The 21,986-nt window shown below is 45.1% G+C and overlaps 1 protein-coding gene across 2 annotated transcripts; it reads left to right on the top strand.

Moving 5' to 3' along the window:
• The first annotated feature begins 861 nt into the window (after window positions 1-861).
• On the top strand, window positions 862-20,126 carry LOC145355049 (cytochrome P450 2K1-like). Of its 2 annotated transcripts, XM_080206844.1 has the most exons (9): window positions 862-1,432; window positions 2,609-2,771; window positions 6,281-6,430; window positions 6,928-7,088; window positions 7,677-7,850; window positions 8,557-8,698; window positions 10,078-10,265; window positions 17,303-17,444; window positions 18,177-20,126. In XM_080206844.1, the coding sequence occupies exons 1-9, from the start codon at window positions 1,232-1,234 to the stop codon at window positions 18,353-18,355; spliced, it is 1,500 nt and encodes a 499-aa protein (XP_080062970.1). In that variant the 5' UTR covers window positions 862-1,231; the 3' UTR covers window positions 18,356-20,126. The 2 variants fall into 2 exon arrangements, with proteins under 2 accessions (XP_080062970.1, XP_080062972.1); XM_080206846.1 differs by lacking the exon at window positions 7,677-7,850 and having other exon boundaries at window positions 864-1,432.
• Window positions 20,127-21,986: the final 1,860 nt, after the last annotated feature.

The raw sequence follows: 21,986 nt of genomic DNA, 5'->3' as shown, positions 1-21,986 counted from the left end.
ATTTCAAGTGGAAATGTGATCACAAAAATAGTAAGTATAGTTCCCCAGCCAGGAAAAAGGAGGATGCCCTATTTATAAAACATATTTTCTCGACCCTTCTACATTGGGGTGGCATGGTGGCACACCAATTAGCACTGCTGCCTCAGAGCACGAGCAATCCGTGTTCAATTCTGCCCTCAGGTGACTGCCTGCATGGAGGTTGTGTGTTCTCTCCATGTCTGCTTGGGTTTCCTCCAGGGGCTCCGGTTTCCTCCCACAGTCCAAAGACATGTGGGTTATGTTGATGGCCATGCTAAATTGCCCCTTAGTGTCCTGGGATATGTAAATTAAAGGGATTAGTAGGGTAAATATGTGGGGTTACTGGGATAAGGGCTGGGTTGGATTGCTATTGCTGCAGGTTCGATGGGCCAAATGGCCTCCTTCAGCACAATAAAGATTCTATGATTTAGGGTGAGCGAAGGACGTCCCAATGAGGACTGTTCAATGCCACTGCCCAAAGGCACATCTACCCCAACATAGATATCCAAACACTTTCGCGCTTCTGTCACCTCTGAGCTGGTTCTGGACTAGGGATTCCCAGTTCATAGATTTGCCCCCATCGCCAATTCTCCATCACCACAGAACATGGCAAATGGAGCCTGGGATTGTTATCGGTGCAGACTCGATGGGCCAAATGGTCTCCTTCACTGTAGGTATGGTGCCATGATACCAGAAGTGAAACTTTTGAGGCTCAGTTTTTGAGGGGAGGATTAATTTTTTGTGTCCTGGCTTTTCTATTGGTTCAAATGGCCTCCTTCTGCACTGTAGCAATTTGAAAAGTAATTGCACAGTCCCAGTTACAGTGGTACATACTGTCGGTGCACACTCGATGGGCTGAAGGGCTGAGTCTATGAGGATAGGGGAGCGAAACTAATGGGTATTTATAGCCACCCTATTGATGTTTCATCACTGCTTGGGGGACGGTTTGTGTTGCATTCGGGACTGTTGTATGGTCAGGGTCAGGAGGAGGGATTATGTTCCGATCTTCCTGTTAAAGAAACTTCACTCCTGCTACCACTTACCATCTGGTAAGATTTCAACGAGGGAAAGTCCAGTTAACTAGAGAACAACAACATAAAACCACTTCCAGCTGTTTGTGTTAATCCATTTAGGAGCTCATTCAGGAAGGTGCAGAGATCTAACATAAACTGTGATAACTCCTGTTGGCCACATCGCCAGTTTAGATCCCAGTATGTCGATTCTAAGTGTATTCTCTTTGGATTCTGCCACTCTGCGGTTGTTTGCTGCTCTGACCATTATCCTTCTGGTGTATTTTAACACTGGGTCTAAATCTCACGGAACCCTCAACTTCCCCCCGGGACCCCCTGCTCTCCCAGTGATTGGCAACCTGCACATGTTGGATCTGAAGAAGATGAGAGAATCTTTGATGAAGGTAAGAGAAAACCAGATTCTTGCAGTAAATCAGAAAGCTGTCCTGCTGTTTGCCACCTCTTTTCAATGTCTCGAGATGTTAATTTTTGCTCCGAAGGCGCTATGACAATGCAAGGTTGTGGCCCCAAAAACAATCAGAGTGTCGCTGAATTCACTCCCCCACCCCGCTTAAAGTTTTAAATTTAAAGTTTATTTATTATTCACAAGTAGGCTTACATTATCACTGCAGTGAAGCTACTGTGAATATCCTCTAGTCGCCGCATTCTGGCTGCTGTTCAGGGCACACTGAGGGCGAATTTAGCATGGTCAATATTCCATGGCAGCACAGCTTTTTGAACTGTGGGAGAAAACTTGAGTGCCTAAGCAGACACGGGGAGAACATGCAAACTCTGCGCAGACAGTGACCCAATGGCTGTGCCTCACTGCTAATACAACATGTTTTTGAATGCTCAGTATCCTGCCAGCAACCATCTTAAATTCTTCACCTTAAAAAGGGCGGCACCGTGGCACAGTGGTTAGCACTGCTATCTCACAGATCCAGGGACCTGGGTTCGATCCCAGCTTGGATCACAGTATGCGCGCAGTCTGCATGTTCTCCCCGTGTTTGCGTGAGCCTCCCCTGGGTGCTCCGGTTTCCTTCCACACACCAAAAGACATGCTGGTTGGTGCATTGGCCATACGAAATTCTCCCTCAGTGTACCCGAACAGGCACCAGATTGTAGTGACTCGGGGATTTTCACTGTAATTACAATGCAGTGTTAAAGTAAGCCTACTTGTGACACTAATAAATAATAAAAAATAAAAATAACACCAATAAATTCATCCTGTGCCATAGAGAACCATGATCTGGGTACTTGGGGCAAAAACCCTTTATCCCTTCTATCACCTGACCAGGTGAGAGCAGCAACTTACAATATGAATTTGTCTGCAGTCTCACACTCAAGTGAGCTGAGACATGAATGATCTTTGCGGTTTTCCTAGTTGCAGCCCTGTGGACTCAATATATGAAGGTCGTGGCTCGCTGTGGTGAGTGCCAGTATCTGGCGACTGTGAGTGTCCTTATCAAGCTATGGTGCTTCCTTCCCTGGTGAAGATGTTACAACGTATTATTGAGAATAGGCATGTGATCTGAATAGTTGAATGAGCTGTTCATGGAAATATATTCCTTTTGTTTAAGCTGTCTGAGAAGTACGGGACAGTATTCAGCATCAAGCTAGGATTCACGGATGTAGTGGTGCTGACCGGCTATGAGACAGTGAATGATGCACTTGTCAAACATGCAGAGGAATTTTGTGGGAGAGCGCATGTCCCGATATTTGAGGCAACTGTAAAGGGACACGGTAATTCTCACCTTTAACTTCACTGTTTTAAAATCTGTCAGTTCAAATCTGGCTGCATCCTGTCTGGCTTCAAATAATTAATATTTTTCAGACTTTGGCAAACGTTCGCTTTATTAAGAAGAAATTAAATCTTCTTAATTTGAAAGATTAAAAACCAACAAACCCTTTCAATATGATTGGTAACCAATTTTCTGTAAGTTCTGTAAAACATTGCTGTACTTAATTACACAAACGATTAATGTAAACTACAAATTGGTTATATTACTGCAGGAATGCTTAGGAAATTCATAATAACTTCATAGCAGTGTTAATGTAAACCCACTTGTGACACTCATTAAAAAAAGCTAAAAAAAATTCACGTGGAATCCTACTTAATTTGCCGGGTGTTAGCGATGGAAAGGTGGAAGGACTGGAGGGTCTTAATGACATTACTGTTACTAGAGAGGCGGTGCTCGACAGACTGGAGGGGCTGATTGTGGACAAGTCCCCAGGACCGGATGGAATGCATCCGAGGGTTCTGAAAGAAATGGCGGAGGTGATAGTGGATGCCTTGGTGGTTATTTTCCAGACGTCGCTGGATTCCGGGGAAGTGCCGGATGATTGGAAAACGGCTAATGTTACGCCGTTGTTTAAGAAGGGTGTCAGGCAAAAGGCGGGGAATTATAGGCCGGTTAGTTTAACGTCTGTGGTAGGTAAAATGTTAGAATCTGTCATTAAGGAGGAAATTGCGAAGCATCTTGAAGGGAATTGCTTGACAGAGCAGACGCAGCACGGTTTCATTAAAGGGAAGTCGTGTCTGACAAATTTACTGGAGTTCTATGAGGATGTGTCTAGGGCAGTGGATAGAGGAGAGCCGGTGGATGTGGTCTTTCTAGATTTTCAGAAGGCGTTTGACAAAGTACCTCACAAGAGGTTATTGCAGAAGGTCGAGGGACATGGAGTTGGGGGTAGGGTGTTAGCGTGGATAGAGGATTGGTTGTCAAATAGGAGGCAGAGAGTGGGGGTCAACGGGTGCTATTCGGATTGGCGGATGGTGACTAGTGGAGTGCCCCAGGGGTCGGTGCTGGGGCCTCAGCTTTTTACCATTTATATAGATGATCTGGAGGAGGGAACCGAGTGTATGGTGTCGAAATTTGCTGATGACGCCAAGATTGGGGGAACGGCAAATTGTGCGGAGGGTGTGGAGAGTCTGCAGAAGGATCTAGATAGGCTGGGCGAATGGGCCAGGAAATGGCAAATGGAATTTAATGTTGGCAAGTGTGAGGTGGTCCACTTTGGTAGGAAGAATGGTAGGAAGGACTATTACTTACGGGGCGAAAAACTGCAGCAGGCGACGGTGCAGAGGGACCTCGGGGTCCTTGTGCATGAGTCGCGAAAACCCAGCTTGCAGGTGCAGCAGGTGGTCAGGAAGGCGAATGGGATGCTGGCCTTCATAGCGAGGGGGATTGAATATAAAAGTAGGGAGGTCTTGCTGCAGCTGTATAGGGCACTGGTGAGGCCGCAGCTGGAGTACTGTGTGCAGTTTTGGGCGCCGCACCTGCGCAAAGACATTTTGGCCGTGGAGGGAGTGCAGAGGAGGTTTACTAGGCTGATACCGGAGTTGAGGGGGTTGAGCTATGAGGAGAGGCTGAATAAACTGGGCTTGTACTCGTTAGAGTTTAGAAGAATGAGGGGAGATTTCATTGAGACGTATAAGATGATGAATGGGATGGATAGGATAGAGGTGGAGAGACTCTTCCCGCTCAAAAAAGACAGTAGGACTAGGGGGCACAGCCTCAAGATAAAAGGGGGGCGGTTTAGAACGGAGTTGAGGAGGAACTTCTTCACTCAAAGGGTGGTGAATCTCTGGAATTCTCTGCCCGTTGAAGTGGTGGAGGCTGCCTCGCTAAATATTTTTAAGACGCGGGTTGATGGGTTTTTGATAAGAGAGGGGATTAAGGGTTATGGGGAGAGGGCGGGAAAGTGGAACTGAGCCATGACATGTCAGCCATGATCTTATTGAATGGCGGGGCAGGCTCGAAGGGCTAGATGGCCTACTCCTGCTCCTATTTCTTATGTTCTTATGTTCTTATGTTCTTAACAGTGGTATTAATAGGTTAAGAATTTGAAGGGTTTATTGTCACGGATGAGAACATAAGAACAGGACAATGTCATGAGGCATGAGACCCTTGGCTCTTACATCTGTGACTGAACTTTCCAACAGAGGGACCTCGGGGTCCTTGTGCATGAGTCGCAGAGACCCAGCCTGCAGGTGCAGCAGGTGGTCAGGAGGGCTAATGGGATGCTGGCCTTCATAATGAGTGGGATTGAATATAAAAGTAGGGAGGTCTTGCTGCAGCTGTCTAGGGCACTGGTGAGGCCGCAGCTGGAGTACTGTGTGCAGTTTTGGTCGCCGCACCTACGCAAGGATATTTTGGCTTTGGAGGGAGTGCAGAGGAGGTTTACTAGGCTGATGCCGGAGTTGAGGGGGTTGAGCTATGAGAAGAGGCTGAATAAACTAGGCTTGTACTCGTTAGAGTTTAGAAGAATGAGGGGAGATCTCATTGAGACATATAAGATGATGAATGGGATGGATAGGATAGAGGTGGAGAGATTCTTCCCGCTCAGAAAGGACAGTAGGACTAGGGGGCACAGCCTCAAGATAAAGGGGGGGCGGTTTAGAACGGAGTTGAGGAGGAACTTCTTCACTCAAAGGGTGGTGAATCTGTGGAATTCTTTGCCCGTTGAAGTGGTGGAGGCTGCCTCGCTAAATATTTTTAAGACACAGGTTGATGGGTTTTTGATAAGCGAGGGGATTAAGGGTTATGGGGAGAGGGCAGGAAAGTGGAACTGAGCCACGACATGTCAGCCATGATCTTATTGAATGGCGGGGCAGGCTCGAAGGGCTAGATGGCCTACTCCTGCTCCTATTTCTTATGTTCTTATGTTAACATACCTTTGGCCCAGATTTTGTAACCTCTTTGGTTAACAGAATCTGCCATCTCAAATGTACATTAATAATTAACCCAGTTGCTGTTTGCATTCGATGAATTAGGGAGGGAGTAGCTTAAATGGGAAGGCGATGGCCCTGGTGATAGTATCTTTGGACGATTAATTCAGAAACTTGGCTAACTTTCTGGGGAAAGTGCTAGAAAATCTCAGCAGGTCTGGCAGCATTGTTTGACAAAGGATCATCTGACTCGAAATTTCAGCTCTTTCTCTCCTACAGATGCTGCCAGACCTGCTGAGATTTTCCAGCATTTTCTCTTTGGGTTTCAATTCCAGCACCCGCAGTAATTTCTGATAACTTTCTGGGGGTCTGGGTTGGTATGAATGGTATGCTTTGTCTGTATAGCGCAAGAAACAATACTTCTCACTGTATCCCAATACATATGACAATAATAAATTAAATCAATAGTAATTTCTAGGCTTCCATCCCTTTCTATTCTAATTAATTAACTGAAGAGATATGAACATCTTTCTTTGTATTTGAAGTTTTAATGACTTCTTTCTGATGGATTTAATTGTAGGCATTGTTTTTGGTCATGGGGAGTCATGGAAACAAATGCGAAGGTTCACCTTAACCACCCTGCGAGATTTTGGAATGGGCAGAAAAACCATTGAAGACAAAATAATTGAGGAAACTGAATTCCTGATAAAAATGTTTGATTCTTATAAAGGTGAGTTTTTGTGAAGTAAAGAAACAGAATTATCAATGTTTCTTTTCTCTGTGTGTTTCTAATTATTTGGAAATGAGGTTGAGTAATAGAGAATCACAAAAGGCCCAGAACTTCCGAGAGTGACAAACACAGTCAGGTTGGTGCTCTGCCTTTTTTCATTCACCTGGATTGGAAGCTGTGTATTTCTCGGCTGATTTTCCCACTCGGGCCTGAAGGGAAAAGTTCAGCGTTCCGGCTCCTGGGACTCTTCATTGCAGAGCAGCAGAATCAGGGGAAGTGAGGCCACGTGCCCTATTTTTAACAACATTTCCTCGACACAATTTGTATATCTAGGGGTGGATTAGAAAATTCTCGTCAGAGTCCCTGCTAACCCCTCTCTGTGTTCCTATAACAGCCTCAGGAACAATCCGTCCTCATTACCTGAGGAGCAATGCAATTGTGATTTTGTTGTGAAGGATCGACACTAGATTGTGTGTGTGTATGTGTTTTCTTTGCAGGCCAACCCTTTAATCTAACCAGCAAACTGAATGCTGCAGCCGCCAACATAATTTGCTCGATACTGCTTGGTGACAGATTTGATTATGAGGATGAAAGGTTTGTCAGAATACTAAAGAGATTGAGTGAAAACATTCAACTTGCTGGATCCCCCATGATCCGGGTAAATCTCGTCTTTCAACAGCAACAGAAATACATTCCAGGAAAGGGCATTTGAGACCAGCAGCAGCTGAAAGGGGTGCGGGGGGATCTATAGTGAAGTCTCAAAAGACCTGTGTCGTGCAATGTATTAGTTATGTGGAGGAGAAGCGCACTTTAATAATTTACCAGAAGTAGGTTACACTCTCATTGTGTTTGAACTAGTTCGAGAATCTTCAAAGTTATGGAACCAAGATGAGTAAATACCTTTGAATATAGAGATTAGCCAGGATCTAATTTAATGGGAGCATCAGGCTCGACTAGCTGTACGACCTCCTCCTGCTCCTGTGCTGTTAGTTAATAAGAAAGAGGAATGTTACAACTCTGAGCTGTAAAGAAGCAGGTAGGTGATAACCAAAGAGATTCATGTTAACATTTGTACCAAAGTCCTTTGTTCGGATGAACACTAATTGGACACTTCAATGTGCCAGATTCAGGACATTTTAAAGATTTATTCATTGCTCTGTTCTCACTGTGGAATACGGGACGTGAGCAGGTTATTGGTTAACTTTGATATCAAGATAAATTGCATCACTTCATTTTTATTTTATAGCTGTACAATGCATTTCCCTTCTTGGGATTCCTTCCTGGATCACACAAAAAAATCTCCTCCAATATTAAGGAGAATATTGCTTACTTGAAAACCCTCTTCAACAATCACCATCAGAACCTGGATGAGAATGACCTGAGGAGTTTTATTGATGCATTTATGTTGCAACAACAACAGGTAGAAACACTACTTCCCTTTTAAGAAGTGCTGTAAATTCTCTATAAGTTCTGGTTATGATGCCTTGGGACAACAAAAGGAACTTTGTTCAATCCAGCCTGGCAGGATGGGCGGTAAATGTATGTTTCTGTGGAAAGTATCATTCATTTTTAAAAGAAGGAACTGGCATTTGCATTCTGTCTTTTGTACCTCCAGGATGTCCCAAAGCATATTCCAGTCAATGAGGCACTTTTCAAATGTCCTCATTATTTGTGTGTGAATTCAACCACTATCAGGAAAACAGAATATCTGGTCAATCCCACATTGCTGTTTGTGGACATTTTCCCAGCTCAGATTGGCTGCTTGTTTGCTACAGTCACCACACTCAAAAGCAACTCTTTATTGGCTGTCAGGCACTTTGCAACATATAAAAGACAGGATTGAAATCTTGAGATAGCAGGGAGAACCCCTCCCCCTTTTCTTTGCAATATTTCCACCCAAGAGAGCAGACAGAGCCTTTGTTTAACACCTGATCAAAAGTGGCACCTCTGAGGGTGCAGCGTTCCTTTGGTACTACACTGGAGCAAACCCATTGCTGCCTCTGATTCCTGGCTCTTTTCTTTACTGCATTTCTCAGTAATGTATAATTCAAGTTAATAATGCATCCATGCCTCACTCTATTGGTTCCAATCCCAGATTTGAGTTGTTTTCTTGTTAACTCTTGTAGGAATCGGACAATCCTAATTCATACTTTAATGAAAACAACTTAATGTTCACCGTGATCAACCTATTTGCTACAGGGATGGAGACCACCTCAACCACAATTCGTTGGGGAATGCTTCTGATGATGAAATATCCAGAGATTCAGAGTAAGAAGCAGTCTGATTCCATTCTGGACCCATCCTGTTGTATCATTTTGTGTGCCTCATTCTCAGATTATCATGGGTGTGAATTTGAACTATTTTTCTACCCCTTTACAGAATGTGGGTGTCACTGCCTATTGCCAGTATTTATTGTGTGACCATGCTGTGCCTTTCAGAAATGTAATTTAATCAGGTTCCTTTGCAGTACGTTTCTAACAGGCCCTGGAAGTTGTCAACACCATGATGTCTGTGATTGGTGTTCTTTATTGCTGCTGAGGCAACACAATTGATATCATGTTGATTTTAATCTGGACTAATGCAATGCTCTGTGGTTTCATGGTCCTTTGGGGATTGCTGAGTGGAGCTTGATTTGGGGATGTGATTCTAGTGGGTCATTTGAATCATACCTGGATTGAAACTCCTTATGTTCACACTAACACAAAAATCAAATGTAAAACTTTGGGCCTGGGCTAACTTCATAAAACACCTTGGAGTTTCTGACCTGTGTCTTAACAATTGCCCATCTCTAGTTGCCCTCCAGAAGGTGGTCGTGAGCTACCTTCCTGAAGCACTGCAGTTTCTGTGATATCAGTACACCCACAGTACTATTGGGGAGGGAGTTCCCGGATTTTGACCAAGCGACAGTGAAATAAAAACAAAACATTTCCATGCCAGGATGGTGAGAAGGGGAACCACTAGGTGGTGGTGTTACCATGTATCTGCTGTCCTTGTCCTTCTATATGGTATTACTCGTGGGTTTGGAAGATGCTGCCTAAGGAGCCTTGGTCAGTTCCTGCAGTGCATCTTGTAGATTGTACACACTGCCGTCACTGTTCATTGGTGGTGGATGGAGTGAATGTGGAAGGGGTGCCAATCAAGTGTGCTGGTTTTTTTCCCAGATGTTGTCAAGCTTCTTGGGTGCTGTTGAAGCTGCACTCATCCGGGCAAATGGAGAGAATTCCATCTCACTCCTGACTTGTGCTTTGTAGATGATGAACTAGTTTTTGGGGCAACAGGAGGTTAGTTACTTGGTGTAGGATCCCTGGCCTCTGACCTGCTTACATAGTATTTATACGGATATTCCAGTTTCTAGTCAGTGCAAAGCCCCAGGACGTTGATAGTGGAGAATTCAGTGATGGTAATGCCATTGAAATTTGAGTGTTGATGGTTGGATTTTCTCTTGCTGGACATGGTCAATGCCTGGCACATGTGTGGCACGAATGTTACTTTCCACTTGTCAGTCCAATACTGGATATTGTCAAAGGCAGTGATTCAGCTCTTTTGTACATGTTTGAACCAAGGCTGTAATGAGGTCAGGAGCTGTCTTGCCTGAATAAATCCAGGATCATACTTTCAATCACTTTCAAAATGTGCTTGTCTTGCAGAAAAGGTTCACGAGGAAATTATCAGAGTTATTGGATCAGACCAATCTCCCAGAACTCAGGATCAGAAAAGTTTGTCATACACTGACGCGGTGATCCACGAAATCCAGAAGTTTGGTGACATTTTGCCCCTAAACTTCTTACATGAAACCACAGTGGACACAAACTTCAAAGGATTTTTCATTCCAAAGGTACTCTAGAGAAGCTATGGCCACACAACTGGAGCCTGACATTCTGACACTTAATGGCGATCCTGGGGAGGAAATGAGCTCTCAAGTTTGCATCTAAGTACACTTTGCCCGATTTGTGCCTCAGTGGTTAGCAGTCATTAACTGAAATGTTCCCAAGTTGTTGGAGGAAGAACAAAGGAGTGGAAATAAGTAGAAACTCAATCATAGAGCTGGCACGGAAATGATGGCGCGAAAGTCGTCATTGTCCATTGCATTATTTGAAGCTATTTTAGGGTTATTTATTGAATAGGGAGAAATGGAGAATAAATTGGAAAGATATGAGTTCATAACCAAAACTTTCATTGCACACCTTTCAATGTAGAATTTGAATTTCCCAAGGAAATATTCAGGGGCAAATGTTTGACACTGAGGGCCCGACTTTACCAAAAATTGGCACCCAAATTCAGGCATTGGGCCTTTAATGGGATCTGCACCCGAATCCGAGCAGATCGCAGCTTTACTGACACGTGATTCGGGCGCGGATCTGGTCTGCTCCCAAATATGGGTGACCCGACCATTTAAATGCATTAGCATGCATGCATTTAAATCGATTTAATGAACTGCGTGCCCAATTTTACCACCAAATCCCGTTTTACCTTCTTCTGTTCCGTTCCGGATCCTCGCTTTTCGCGACCTGCTAAATAAAAATCCGAAGCCCATTTTGCTTTTGCGGGAGAACCTCCGAAGCAGGTTAGAGCCTGCAATGGCTCTCTGACCCAGATCATTCTCTGGGAGGGGGTGGGTGGGGGGGAAGTCAGATGTATCCTGGGGATGGCGAGAAGGCTGATCGTTGTCTGGTTGTGGGGGGAGACCCGATCGCTCACTGTTGTAGGTGGGGGGGGGGCCCCGGTTGTGGGGGGGAGCGGGGCAGATGGATCTTTGGTGGGGGGGCACTTGTTCCTCTGGTGGGGAGGAGGGATTGCCCGCAGAGTGGTAGTGGATCCCCCTGCCACCACCACCCCGCCACCCCCCCCTCCCCCCCCAGTCCATCAGAGATCCATTCGCCCACCCCCCCCCCCAACCAGTGAGCAATCAGGCTTCCTCCCCACCATCAGACAACGATCAGCCCTCCCCTGCTCCCCCCCACTCCCCCCACACCCCCAAGAGATACACTGGAGTGCAAGACCTCAGCTAGCTGTTGTCTTCTGCTTTCTTCAAATTTTTTCGAACTGTGCATGCGCTGCTCAGAGTTCCAATCGTTCCGGTAACACTAAGCACGAATCGGACTGGAGCTGGCAAAAAGCGTATGGGCGCACTGCAAAGAGGATTCCGGGCTCGGAGCTGTATTACGCGTGGATCTGGCCCTTAGGCTCCAAATGGTAAAATCGGGCCCCGAGCCACAGAAGGAGATACCAGGAGAGATAACACAAACTGAGTTAGACTAAAAAGGAAGATTTGCACTTATAAAGCACTTTGCATGACTCCAGGAGGTTTCAAAGCATTTTAGATCCAATGAAATACTTCTGAAGTGCAGTCCCGTTGTAATGTGGGAAATGCAGTATTCGATATGGGCACAGCAAACAACAATGTGACCTTGTAATGTAGTGTCATGTGGTATATTGGGTTTTAATATGTTAATTCTAATTGCATATCATCACAGGAAGTGATCACATGATTTATTTTGTCTCATGTACACCCTCGTAGAAAGTAGAAGCCAGAGCAGTAAGATATGTAAGAACATAAGAACATAAGAAATAGGAGCAGGAGTAGGCCATCTAGCCCTTCGAGCCTGCCCCGCCATTCAATAAGATCATGGCTGATCTGTCGTGGCTCAGTTCCACATTCCCGCCCTCTCCCCATAACCCTTAATCCCCTCTCTTATCAAAAACCCATCAACCCGCGTCTTAAAAATATTTAGCGAGGTAGCCTCCACCACTTCAACGGGCAGAGAATTCCAAAGATTCACCACCCTTTGAGTGAAGAAGTTCCTCCTCAACCGCCCCCCCCCTTTATCTTGAGGCTGTGCCCCCTAGTCCTACTGTCCTTTCTGAGCGGGAAGAGTCTCTCCACCTCTATCCTATCCATCCCATTCATCATCTTATATGTCTCAATGAGATCTCCCCTCATTCTTCTAAACTCTAACGAGTACAAGCCTAGTTTATTCAGCCTCTCCTCATAGCTCAACCCCCTCAACTCCGGCATCAGCCTAGTAAACCTCCTCTGCACTCCCGCCAAGGCCAAAATATCCTTGCGTAAGTACGGCGCCCAAAACTGCACACAGTACTCCAGCTGCGGCCTCACCAATGCCCTATATAGCCGCAGCAAGACCCCCCTACTTTTATATTCAATCCCCCTCGCTATGAAGGCCAGCATCCCATTCGCTTTCCTGACCACCTGCTGCACCTGCAAGCTGGGTTTTTGCGACTCATGCACAAGGACCCCGAGGTCCCTCTGCACCGTCGCCTGCTGCAGTTTTTCGCCAAGTGATAATCCTTCCTACCATTATTCCTACCAAAGTGGACCACCTCACACTTGCCAACATTAAATTCCATTTGCCATTTCCTGGCCCATTCGCCCAGCCTATCTAGATCCTTCTGCAGACTCTCCACACCCTCCGCGCAATTTGCCGTTCCACCAATCTTGGTGTCATCAGCAAATTTCGACACCATACACTCGGTTCCCTCCTCCAGATCATCTATATAAATGGTAAATAGCTGAGGCCCCAGCACCGACCCCTGGGGCACTCCACTGGTCACCAACCGCCAATCCGAATAGCACCCATTGACCCCCACACTCTGCCTCCTATTTGACAACCAATCCTCTATCTACGCTAACACCCTACCCCCAACTCCATGTCCCCTAACCCTCTGTAATAACCTCTTGTGAGGTACCTTGTCAAACGCCTTCTGAAAATCAAGAAAGACCACATCCACTGGCTCTCCTCTATCCACCGCCCTAGACACATCCTCACAGAACTCTAGTAAATTTGTCAGACACGACTTCCCCTTAACAAAACCATGCTGCGTCTGCTCTATCAAGCAATTCCCCTCAAGATGCCTCGCTATTTCCTCCTTGATGACGGATTCTAACACTTTACCTACAACAGACGTTAAACTAACCGGCCTATAATTCCCTGCCTTTTGCCTGGCACCCTTCTTAAACATTAGCCGTTTTCCAATCTTCCGGCACTTCCCCGGAATCCAGCGACGTCTGGAAAATAACCACCAAGGCATCCACTATCACCTCCGCCATTTCTTTCAGAACCCTCGGATGCATTCCATCCGGTCCTGGGGACTTCTCCACAATCAGCCCCTCCAGTCTGTCGAGCACCGCCTCTCTAGTAACAGTAATGTCATTGAGACCCTCCAGTCCTACCTTTCCATCTCTAACACCTGGCAAATTATTCACGTCCTCCTCCGTGAAAACAGAAACAAAAAAGTTATTCAAGACCTCAGCCATTTCCCCATCCCCTACCACTAAGTCCCCCTTCTCATCCTCTAAGGGTCCAACGTTCACCCTAGCCAGCCTCTTCCTTTTTATATATTTATAAAAACTCTTGCTATCCTTTTTTATATTAAGCGCTAGCCCAGCTTCATAGTTTCTCCTATATCTTTGCAGACTCATGAAGTATTTTGCATTCATTTAACAAAACCAGAAGCGTTGTAATAATGACTGGATAATCTTTTTCATTTCCCAGGCAGACAGAAATGGGGCCCTCAGCTTCAATCCTGTGCGACTGAAAAAGCAGTGGTTGGGATTGTGGCAGGACCGATAATTCGCATTGGTGAGAATGGAACTTTTTGCAGGTCTGCCAAATGTTCCGTCCCACCTGCGACTGGAAAATCCCGGCCAGTATCTGTGCCGTAGCGGCACTGGAGTGGTTGTCTCTGTATTGGAGCGATGATTTCTTTACAGGAATGGTGGTCTCTGTGCTCGAGCAGTGGCCTCTGTCCTCGAGCAGTGAATGGTGGTCTGTGTCCTGGAGTGGTTGTCTCTGTACTGGAGCAGTGATTTCTTTACAGAAATGATGGTTTCAGTGCTGGGACAGTGGTTTCTGTACTGGAGCAGTCGTCATTGTGCTGGAGTGGCAGTCTCTGTGCTGGAGCGGCGGTCACTGTGCTGGAGCGGCGTTCTCTGTGCTGGAGCGGCGGTCTCTGCGCCGGAGCGGCCGTCTCTGCGCCGGAGCAGTGGTCTCTGTACTGGAGTGACGGTCTCTGTACGGTAGTAGTGGTCTCTGTACTGGAGTGGTGGTCTCTGTACTGGAGTAGTGGTCTCTGTACTGGAGTGGTGGTCTCTGTACTGGAGTGACGGTCTCTGTACGGTAGTAGTGGTCTCTGTACTGGAGTGGTGGTCTCTAAACTGGAGTGATTTTCTCTTTGCTGGAGTTGCAGTCTCTGTACTGGAGTGGTGGCCTCTGTGCTAAGGCCCTGCAATTTGATTTGACAGAGGTGAAAAAGCACCCAACTGTGACATGGCTATCACAGATGTATGGTCAGAGATGAGGGAGAGATGTGGTAGGTGGGGAAGACAAGATGGGGCAACCCAGAATTTGGGCCCAGACAGCTGAAAGTTTAATGTCTTGCTGGTGCAATGAGTCGGCTAAGGGGCCAAAATTGGAATGGAAATTCTATATTTATCTCACACTGACATGACTAATTAACAAAGGTATAAATATTTTCAGCAATGCCTTTCAGTCGAAAATTAAAAGCATCATAAAGAAATGTGTTTTAATGTCACCGACAACCAGTATGCAGGTACAGCAGTTAATAAAGAAAGCGAACGGAATGTTGACATTTCTAGCTAAAGGAATGAAATATAAAGGTGAGGAAGGATTGTTGTAACTATGGAGTATTGTGCATAGTTTTGGTCTCCTTTTTTGAGGAAAGAAGTAGTTGCATGGGAGGCAGTTCAGAGGAGGTTCACTAGATTGATTCCAGAGATGAGGGATTTGGCGTATGAAGAGGGATTGAACAGTTTACTGTCTGGAATTTAGAAGAATGGGAAGAGATCTCTTTGAGATATAAAAGATAATAAAAGGAATAGACGTGAAGTGGATACTGCCGCTAGTGGGACATCCTAGGATAAGAGGTCATAGTCTTAGGATCAGGGGAAGCAAATTTCAAACAGAGTTGAGGAGAAACTATTTCTCCCAGCGTTAGCGATGGAAAGGTGGTAGGACTGGAGGGTCTTAATGACATTACTGTTACTAGAGAGACGGTGCTCGACAGACTGGAGGGGCTGATTGTGGACAAGTCCCCAGGACCGGATGGAATGCATCCGAGGGTTCTGAAAGAAATGGCGGAGGTGATAGTGGATGCCTTGGTGGTTATTTTCCAGACGTCGCTGGATTCCGGGGAAGTGCCGGATGATTGAAAAACGGCTAATGTTACGCCGTTGTTTAAGAAGGGTGCCAGGCAAAAGGCAGGGAATTATAGGCCGGTTAGTTTAACGTCTGTGGTAGGTAAAATGTTAGAATCTGTCATTAAGGAGGAAATTGCGAGGCATCTTGAAGGGAATTGCTTGACAGAGCAGACGCAGCACGGTTTCATTAAAGGGAAGTCGTGTCTGACAAATTTACTAGAGTCCTATGAGGATGTGTCTAGGGCGGTGGATAGAGGAGAGCCGGTGGATGTGGTCTTTCTAGATTTTCAGAAGGCGTTTGACAAAGTACCTCACAAGAGGTTATTACAGAAGGTCGAGGGACATGGAGTTGGGGGTAGGGTGTTAGCGTGGATAGAGGATTGGTTGTCAAATAGGAGGCAGAGAGTGGGGGTCAACGGGTGCTATTCGGATTGGCGGATGGTGACTAGTGGAGTGCCCCAGGGGTCGGTGCTGGGGCCTCAGCTTTTTACCATTTATATAGATGATCTGGAGGAGGGAACCGAGTGTAGGGTGTTGAAGTTTGCTGATGACACCAAGATTGGGGGAACGGCAAATTATGCGGAGGGTGTGGAGAGTCTGCAGAAGGATCTAGATAGGCTGGGCGAATGGGCCAGGAAATGGCAAATGGAATTTAATGTTGGCAAGTGTGAGGTGGTCCACTTTGGTAGGAAGAATGGTAGGAAGGACTATTACTTACGTGGCGAAAAACTGCAGCAGGCGACGGTGCAGAGGGACCTCGGGGTCCTTGTGCATGAGTCGCAAAAACCCAGCTTGCAGGTGCAGCAGGTGGTCAGGAAGGCGAATGGGATGCTGGCCTTCATAGCGAGGGGGATTGAATATAAAAGTAGGGAGGTCTTGCTGCAGCTGTACAGGGCATTGGTGAGGCCAAAGCTGGAGTACTGTGTGCAGTTTTGGGTGCCGCACCTGCGCAAAGATATTTTGGACTTGGAGGGAGTGCAGAGGAGGTTTACTAGGCTGATACCGGAGTTGAGGGGGTTGAGCTATGAGGAGAGGCTGAATAAACTGGGCTTGTACTCGTTAGAGTTTAGAAGAATGAGGGGAGATTTCATTGAGACGTATAAGATGATGAATGGGATAGGATAGAGGTGGAGAGACTCTTCCCGCTCAAAAAAGACAGTAGGACTAGGGGGCACAGCCTCAAGATAAAGGGGGGCGGTTTAGAACGGAGTTGTGGAGGAACTTCTTCACTCAAAGGGTGGTGAATCTCTGGAATTCTCTGCCTGTTGAAGTGGTGGAGGCTGCCTCGCTAAATATTTTTAAGACGCGGGTTGATGGGTTTTTGATAAGAGAGGGGATTAAGGGTAATGGGGAGAAAGTGGGAAAGTGGAACTGAGCAGCGACAGATCAGCCATGATCTTATTGAATGGCGGGGCAGGCTCGAAGGACTAGATGGCCTACTCCTGCTCCTATTTCTTATGTTTCTTATGTTCTTATGTTGTGAATCTGTGGAATTCGCTATCCAAAAGTGTGATGGATGTTGGGACAGTAAATAAATTTAAGGAGGAGTGAGGCAGATTTTTAATTGGTAATGGGATGAAGGGTTATGGGGAGCAGACAGGAACCTGGGAATGAGGAGCATACCAGCTATGATCGAATGGCGGAGCAGATTCCATGGGCTGAGTGGTGTAATTCTGCTTATGAACTTATATTTCCAGGGAACCCATGTGATTCCATTGCTGTCCTCTGTGCTGTATGATAAAACCCAATGGGAAAAACCAAATGAATTCAACCCGTCTCATTTTCTGGATGCTGAGGGCAAGTTTGTGAAGAGAGACACCTTCATGCCTTTCTCCGCAGGTAGCACAACATATGACTTCTTTGGACTTTGTATTGGTGGAAACATTCTCTCCCCTTTGCTGGGGAAAGTAACATTTAGGAAATGCAGCATTAAGGGAATTCCATGTCTATTATCTTTTTCTTGCGGTTGTGTGGGAAGTTGGTGTCTTTTTTCCAAAAGTGCCTAAACCTACTTATCTCCACAACGGTGAGACTGGCTAAGGAAGCTTGAACTGGGAATTAATGGAACACTCATTTATTAAAACTGCACCTTCACAATTTCAGAGCATCATGTCTTTCAGCATGTCAATGTCTTTGAAACATAGTCACTATTGAAATGGAGGGAAACACTGCCAGCAATTCACAAACAATGCCAGATTGCACCTCAGTCTAATGTTTGATCTGAAACATGGTCCCTCTGAAAGGGGCACTCTCAGTGATGCACCCAGAACACCATCCTGGATTTTGTGCTCAAGTCTCTGGAGTGGAGCTTGGAGGCCCTTTTTCTCAGAGATTCTGAATCATTTAATTTTGTTCTGAGCCTGAGATACAGAGGCCACAAGGACAAATACTTCAACCCGTTGAGATTTTATTTAGTGACATTCAATAAGAGAACAAAACTGCACTTGTTAAGCCTCAGTTTCTGTACTGCTGTATAAACTTCAATGTCCCATTTGTTGTTTTAAAAATTATTCCGAATAATTTTGTTTCTTGGAGCAACATCTTTGACATTTTTGCAATTTTTTTCTGTAGGTCGTAGGACCTGCGCAGGTGAGACCCTGGCGAAGATGGAACTGTTCCTGTTCTTTACAACTCTGGTCCAAAAATTCAAATTTCAAGTTCCACCAGATGTCAGTGAACTGGGGCTTGAGTCGGGTGTGGGTGGTACTTCATTCCCTAAGTACCTGTATGTGTGTGCAGTCCGTCGCTGATTTTCACAATGATTTTCCTGTTATCTTCTGTAATCACTTCTAGAAATATGTGGGGATTTTTTTTACGCAATGTCTGTAATGTTTGTCATTGGGCTGAGATATGCAGGTGAAGTTTATGGTGCGTCTGCAACACACCCTGTCATTAATGCACAAACAGGGCAGAAGGTTCAGGGAGTTGAGAGATACACCATGAGTCGTCAGGTTCCAGAACTTGCTGGGTGGGTTTTCCTGCCAAGCCAACAGTCCCATTTACATCACACAAATGATATCTCACCATTAACCTCCCGATTCCATTAAGAACTTTCTGAGTTTGCTTCTCAATCATCCATTGACTGCACTGAAGGAAGTATCTGCTCATCCTTAATCTGGAAAGTGAGTGGGTTTCATCTAAGCAGCAGGGAGTTTGTCAGTAAATTGTAGTGGGTGGGATTCCATTTTATTCATGGTGCATTTGCTAATGGGTGATGGTTGTGTGCTGGTTTTAGTGAAATCATTCCCCTCTCTGTTGCAATCATTGTTATGATGGAGACACCAGAGCAATCATAGAATGGAGTAATGATGGCAATGAAGGTGACCATTTCACCCATTGACTCCATGCTGTCTTTTTGTAAATTTACCATCTCAGTCCCATTATGTTCCTGTATTCCTGTTGCTCTGGAAGTGGATTTCCCTGAAGTTCCCATCCATTTTCCTTTTCAAACCATTGATTGTCACTGCTTCAAACATCTTTATAGACAACACATTTCAAGTCTTTACCTCTTGGGTGCAAAAATGTTCTTCATCATTGAATCTTTGTTCCCTCATCCTTGACTCATCAGCTGATGGGAACAGTTTTTCCTTGAATATCTTAGCTAACCTAAGCTGTCTATTCAACTCCTGTTCTGCTGCAATGGCATGTCCATTCAAGGGGGAGACCCCATCCATTATAATTCAATCCAGATCTTCATGGAAGCCTGAGGGGCCTGTGTTGAAGTTGCTTTGCTCTCCAGGTTCATTGACAGAAATCTTAACAGTTCATTAATGTCTATTTCTAAATCAATAAAGACCATTCCAGAAGCTTCCATAAAGGCACAGCCCATGTTCAAAGTTATGAATATGAGCTGCATTTTACTGGGCAAGATATCGAGACATGCATCATCCACCAATTTTTAGGTTCCTTACCATCCTTTCCATCATTGTTCAAGTTGCTGGTTCCCTGGAGAGTAGGGAACGTGAGAATGACCTTCCCAATCTGCACGCTGTGTGACATTGTGGATTGATTTGCAAGGTCAATTTTTGGAAAGAGAATTTGGATGTCGCAGATTCATGTAAGGAAAGTTTCCCTCACCTTTTCCCTGTGTGACCCCATTTAACTCCTTCAACCTTCTGTGACCCCAGAGTGAAGATTTGGGTGGTATGAGAGTTATAGCTGGAAGAAATTCAGCTCTTGTGCGATAGGGGGATTATTAATGGACTATTAGTGTATCTGGGCACTGATTATTGATCTAATGGCATTATGATTATTGGCACAATTGGCAAATGATTTGAATATAGTTATATAATCCTGATTATTAATGTAAGAGGATATTGATGAATTATGCAGTAAGATCCTGATTGTTGCTGCAATAGACACGTGACTATTGATAGAATATTAATGTTGCAATATCCAGAATCTTAAAGTAATCGGACTGTGATTTGGAATGTAATGTGTACCTGGTTATTAGTGTCATAGGATTCTCAGCATGATGTGTTACAATCTTCACTGTTGATACAATAAAATTTCAATTATTAATCCAATAGTGTGATGGTTATTAATGTATTATAATCCTGACTGTTGGTGATTCCTGATTGTTGAAGAAATCGAAATTCTTGTGAAAGAAAACCAAACACCGTTGGGACGATCTTACCAAAAAATGTCCGAGTGTCAAAGGAGCGTGAAAACAGGGGAAATGTGCACCTTTTCTTGGGCAGCGTTATAATTGAATTTTACCTGACTCTGTTAAAACAAATGAGGACAAACATGTTTTGTGGCAGCAGGGGGAGTCAGTGGGTAAAGCTCGCCTGAAAGCCAGCTGACAGGAACTGTGGCCAAACGAGCCATCTAAAATGGCGATTTGTAAAGCACTCTGGGACAATTGGGCAACTAAAACAACAGGCTGCAGTTCAAAGGCAGAGAGAAACAGACTGCAACCCTGACAAGTGAATACACAGCATATGGGTCATCTCTAGGACAAAAGAGACTTTCTGGTCAAACTGGGTTGTCAGCAGACATAGGGGTGCTGTGACCCCTTATTTGGGAGGGAGGTGTATACTCTATGTATCCCCAGCAACTGCAGACATGACACTGGGGACACACGCAGAGATTGGTGTGGAAGCACCCGATTGGACTTTATCGATCAGGGTGATCAAGTCCTGATCGATTGATTGGCAATGGCCAAAAAGAGCATAAAACCCAAACGGATATGAAGGATGATGCACAACCAAGAATCTCTCTCTCTCACACCACGAACAATCTACAACAACAGTGACCATCGACAGCGACCATCAGCACGAGGAGAGCCACCACAAGAAGGAAGGAAGACCAGAGCCAGAGTGCCAGACCAGACCAAAGGACCAGATTACACAGAAGATGACTGAGACCAATGCACATATAAAGGCCAATATCTGCTTGGGTATTGCCACTCAGACAAATTTAAGTCAAGGTCTTGTATTGAATTGAAATACAGTATTTTCTGTAAGATAACTTATTATTGGTTGGGTGGGTCCAGGTTCATGTGAGTGGGACGAGGCAGAAAAATGGTTCGGAACAGCTAAGAAGGGCCAAAAGGCCTGTTTCTATGCAGTAATGTTCTATGGTTCTATGGGTGATTATTGATTGCGTGTGTGTCATAAATATTGGTTGTACTAACAAGACGTCCATTCGCTGTTACTTGTCCACGGTATAAGGGTTAAAAACAGACTGTGCGGCAGGCACAACAAAGCAGAGGGTGCAATTGTGACAGTCACTGGCTCCCCCAGCTACTGCAAGACTTCTGGCTGATTTACCACATATTTAATCCCGCTGACTCTAAGAATCAATTTATCATGGCCAGTCAACCTAACCTGTACATCTTTTGAGTGTGGAAATGAACCTGTGCCACCGTGCTTCTGTGAATTCAATAACAAGTGAAACAATTAGAAATAGAAACTGAAGGAAAGGAAAAAAACAACTTTTCTGAGATAAATGGCAATGAAAAAACTTGAATTGGAGGCAGAAGAAAAAGACAGGGAAACACAGGAAAAAGAAAAGAGCATTCCAACCAGGACAAGCAGAAAGGCAGAAGAGAGAGAGATAACTTGAGAGAGAGAGAAAGGGGAATGGAAATGAGAAAGTTAGCAACGGAAGAAAGAGAAAAGGTCAGGGGGAAATTCTACTTAAAATCTGACAGTTGAGAAAGAAACTCTGGAGGAAAGGGAAGAAGGGCATATTTCTAGAGAAGATCTTTCGATCCATGCATGTTCTTCCAAAACTTGATGAGAAAGGTGTGGGGGCATTTTGTAATTCATTTGAAAAGATAGCGAAACAAATAAAATGGCCCCATGGAATTTGGACATTGCTTGTACAGAGTAAACTAATAAGTCGGGTGAGTGAAGTGTGTGTGTCTTTGTCAGA

Source organism: Carcharhinus amblyrhynchos, chromosome 18, assembly GCF_965287045.1.
Source record: "Carcharhinus amblyrhynchos chromosome 18, sCarAmb.v2.hapA, whole genome shotgun sequence".
Lineage (NCBI taxonomy): Eukaryota > Metazoa > Chordata > Chondrichthyes > Carcharhiniformes > Carcharhinidae > Carcharhinus > Carcharhinus amblyrhynchos.
This window is presented reverse-complemented; position numbering and strand designations above follow the sequence as displayed.

Bases quoted from the DNA above. Each gene is read 5' to 3' on its own strand.
- LOC145355049 (XM_080206844.1), top strand. From the start codon at position 1,232: ATGTCGATTCTAAGTGTATTCTCTTTGGATTCTGCCACTCTGCGGTTG. The intron at 2,772-6,280 runs GTAATTCTCACC...ATTTAATTGTAG, and splicing joins GGCAACTGTAAAGGGACACG to GCATTGTTTTTGGTCATGGG. The intron at 6,431-6,927 runs GTGAGTTTTTGT...TTTTCTTTGCAG, and splicing joins AATGTTTGATTCTTATAAAG to GCCAACCCTTTAATCTAACC.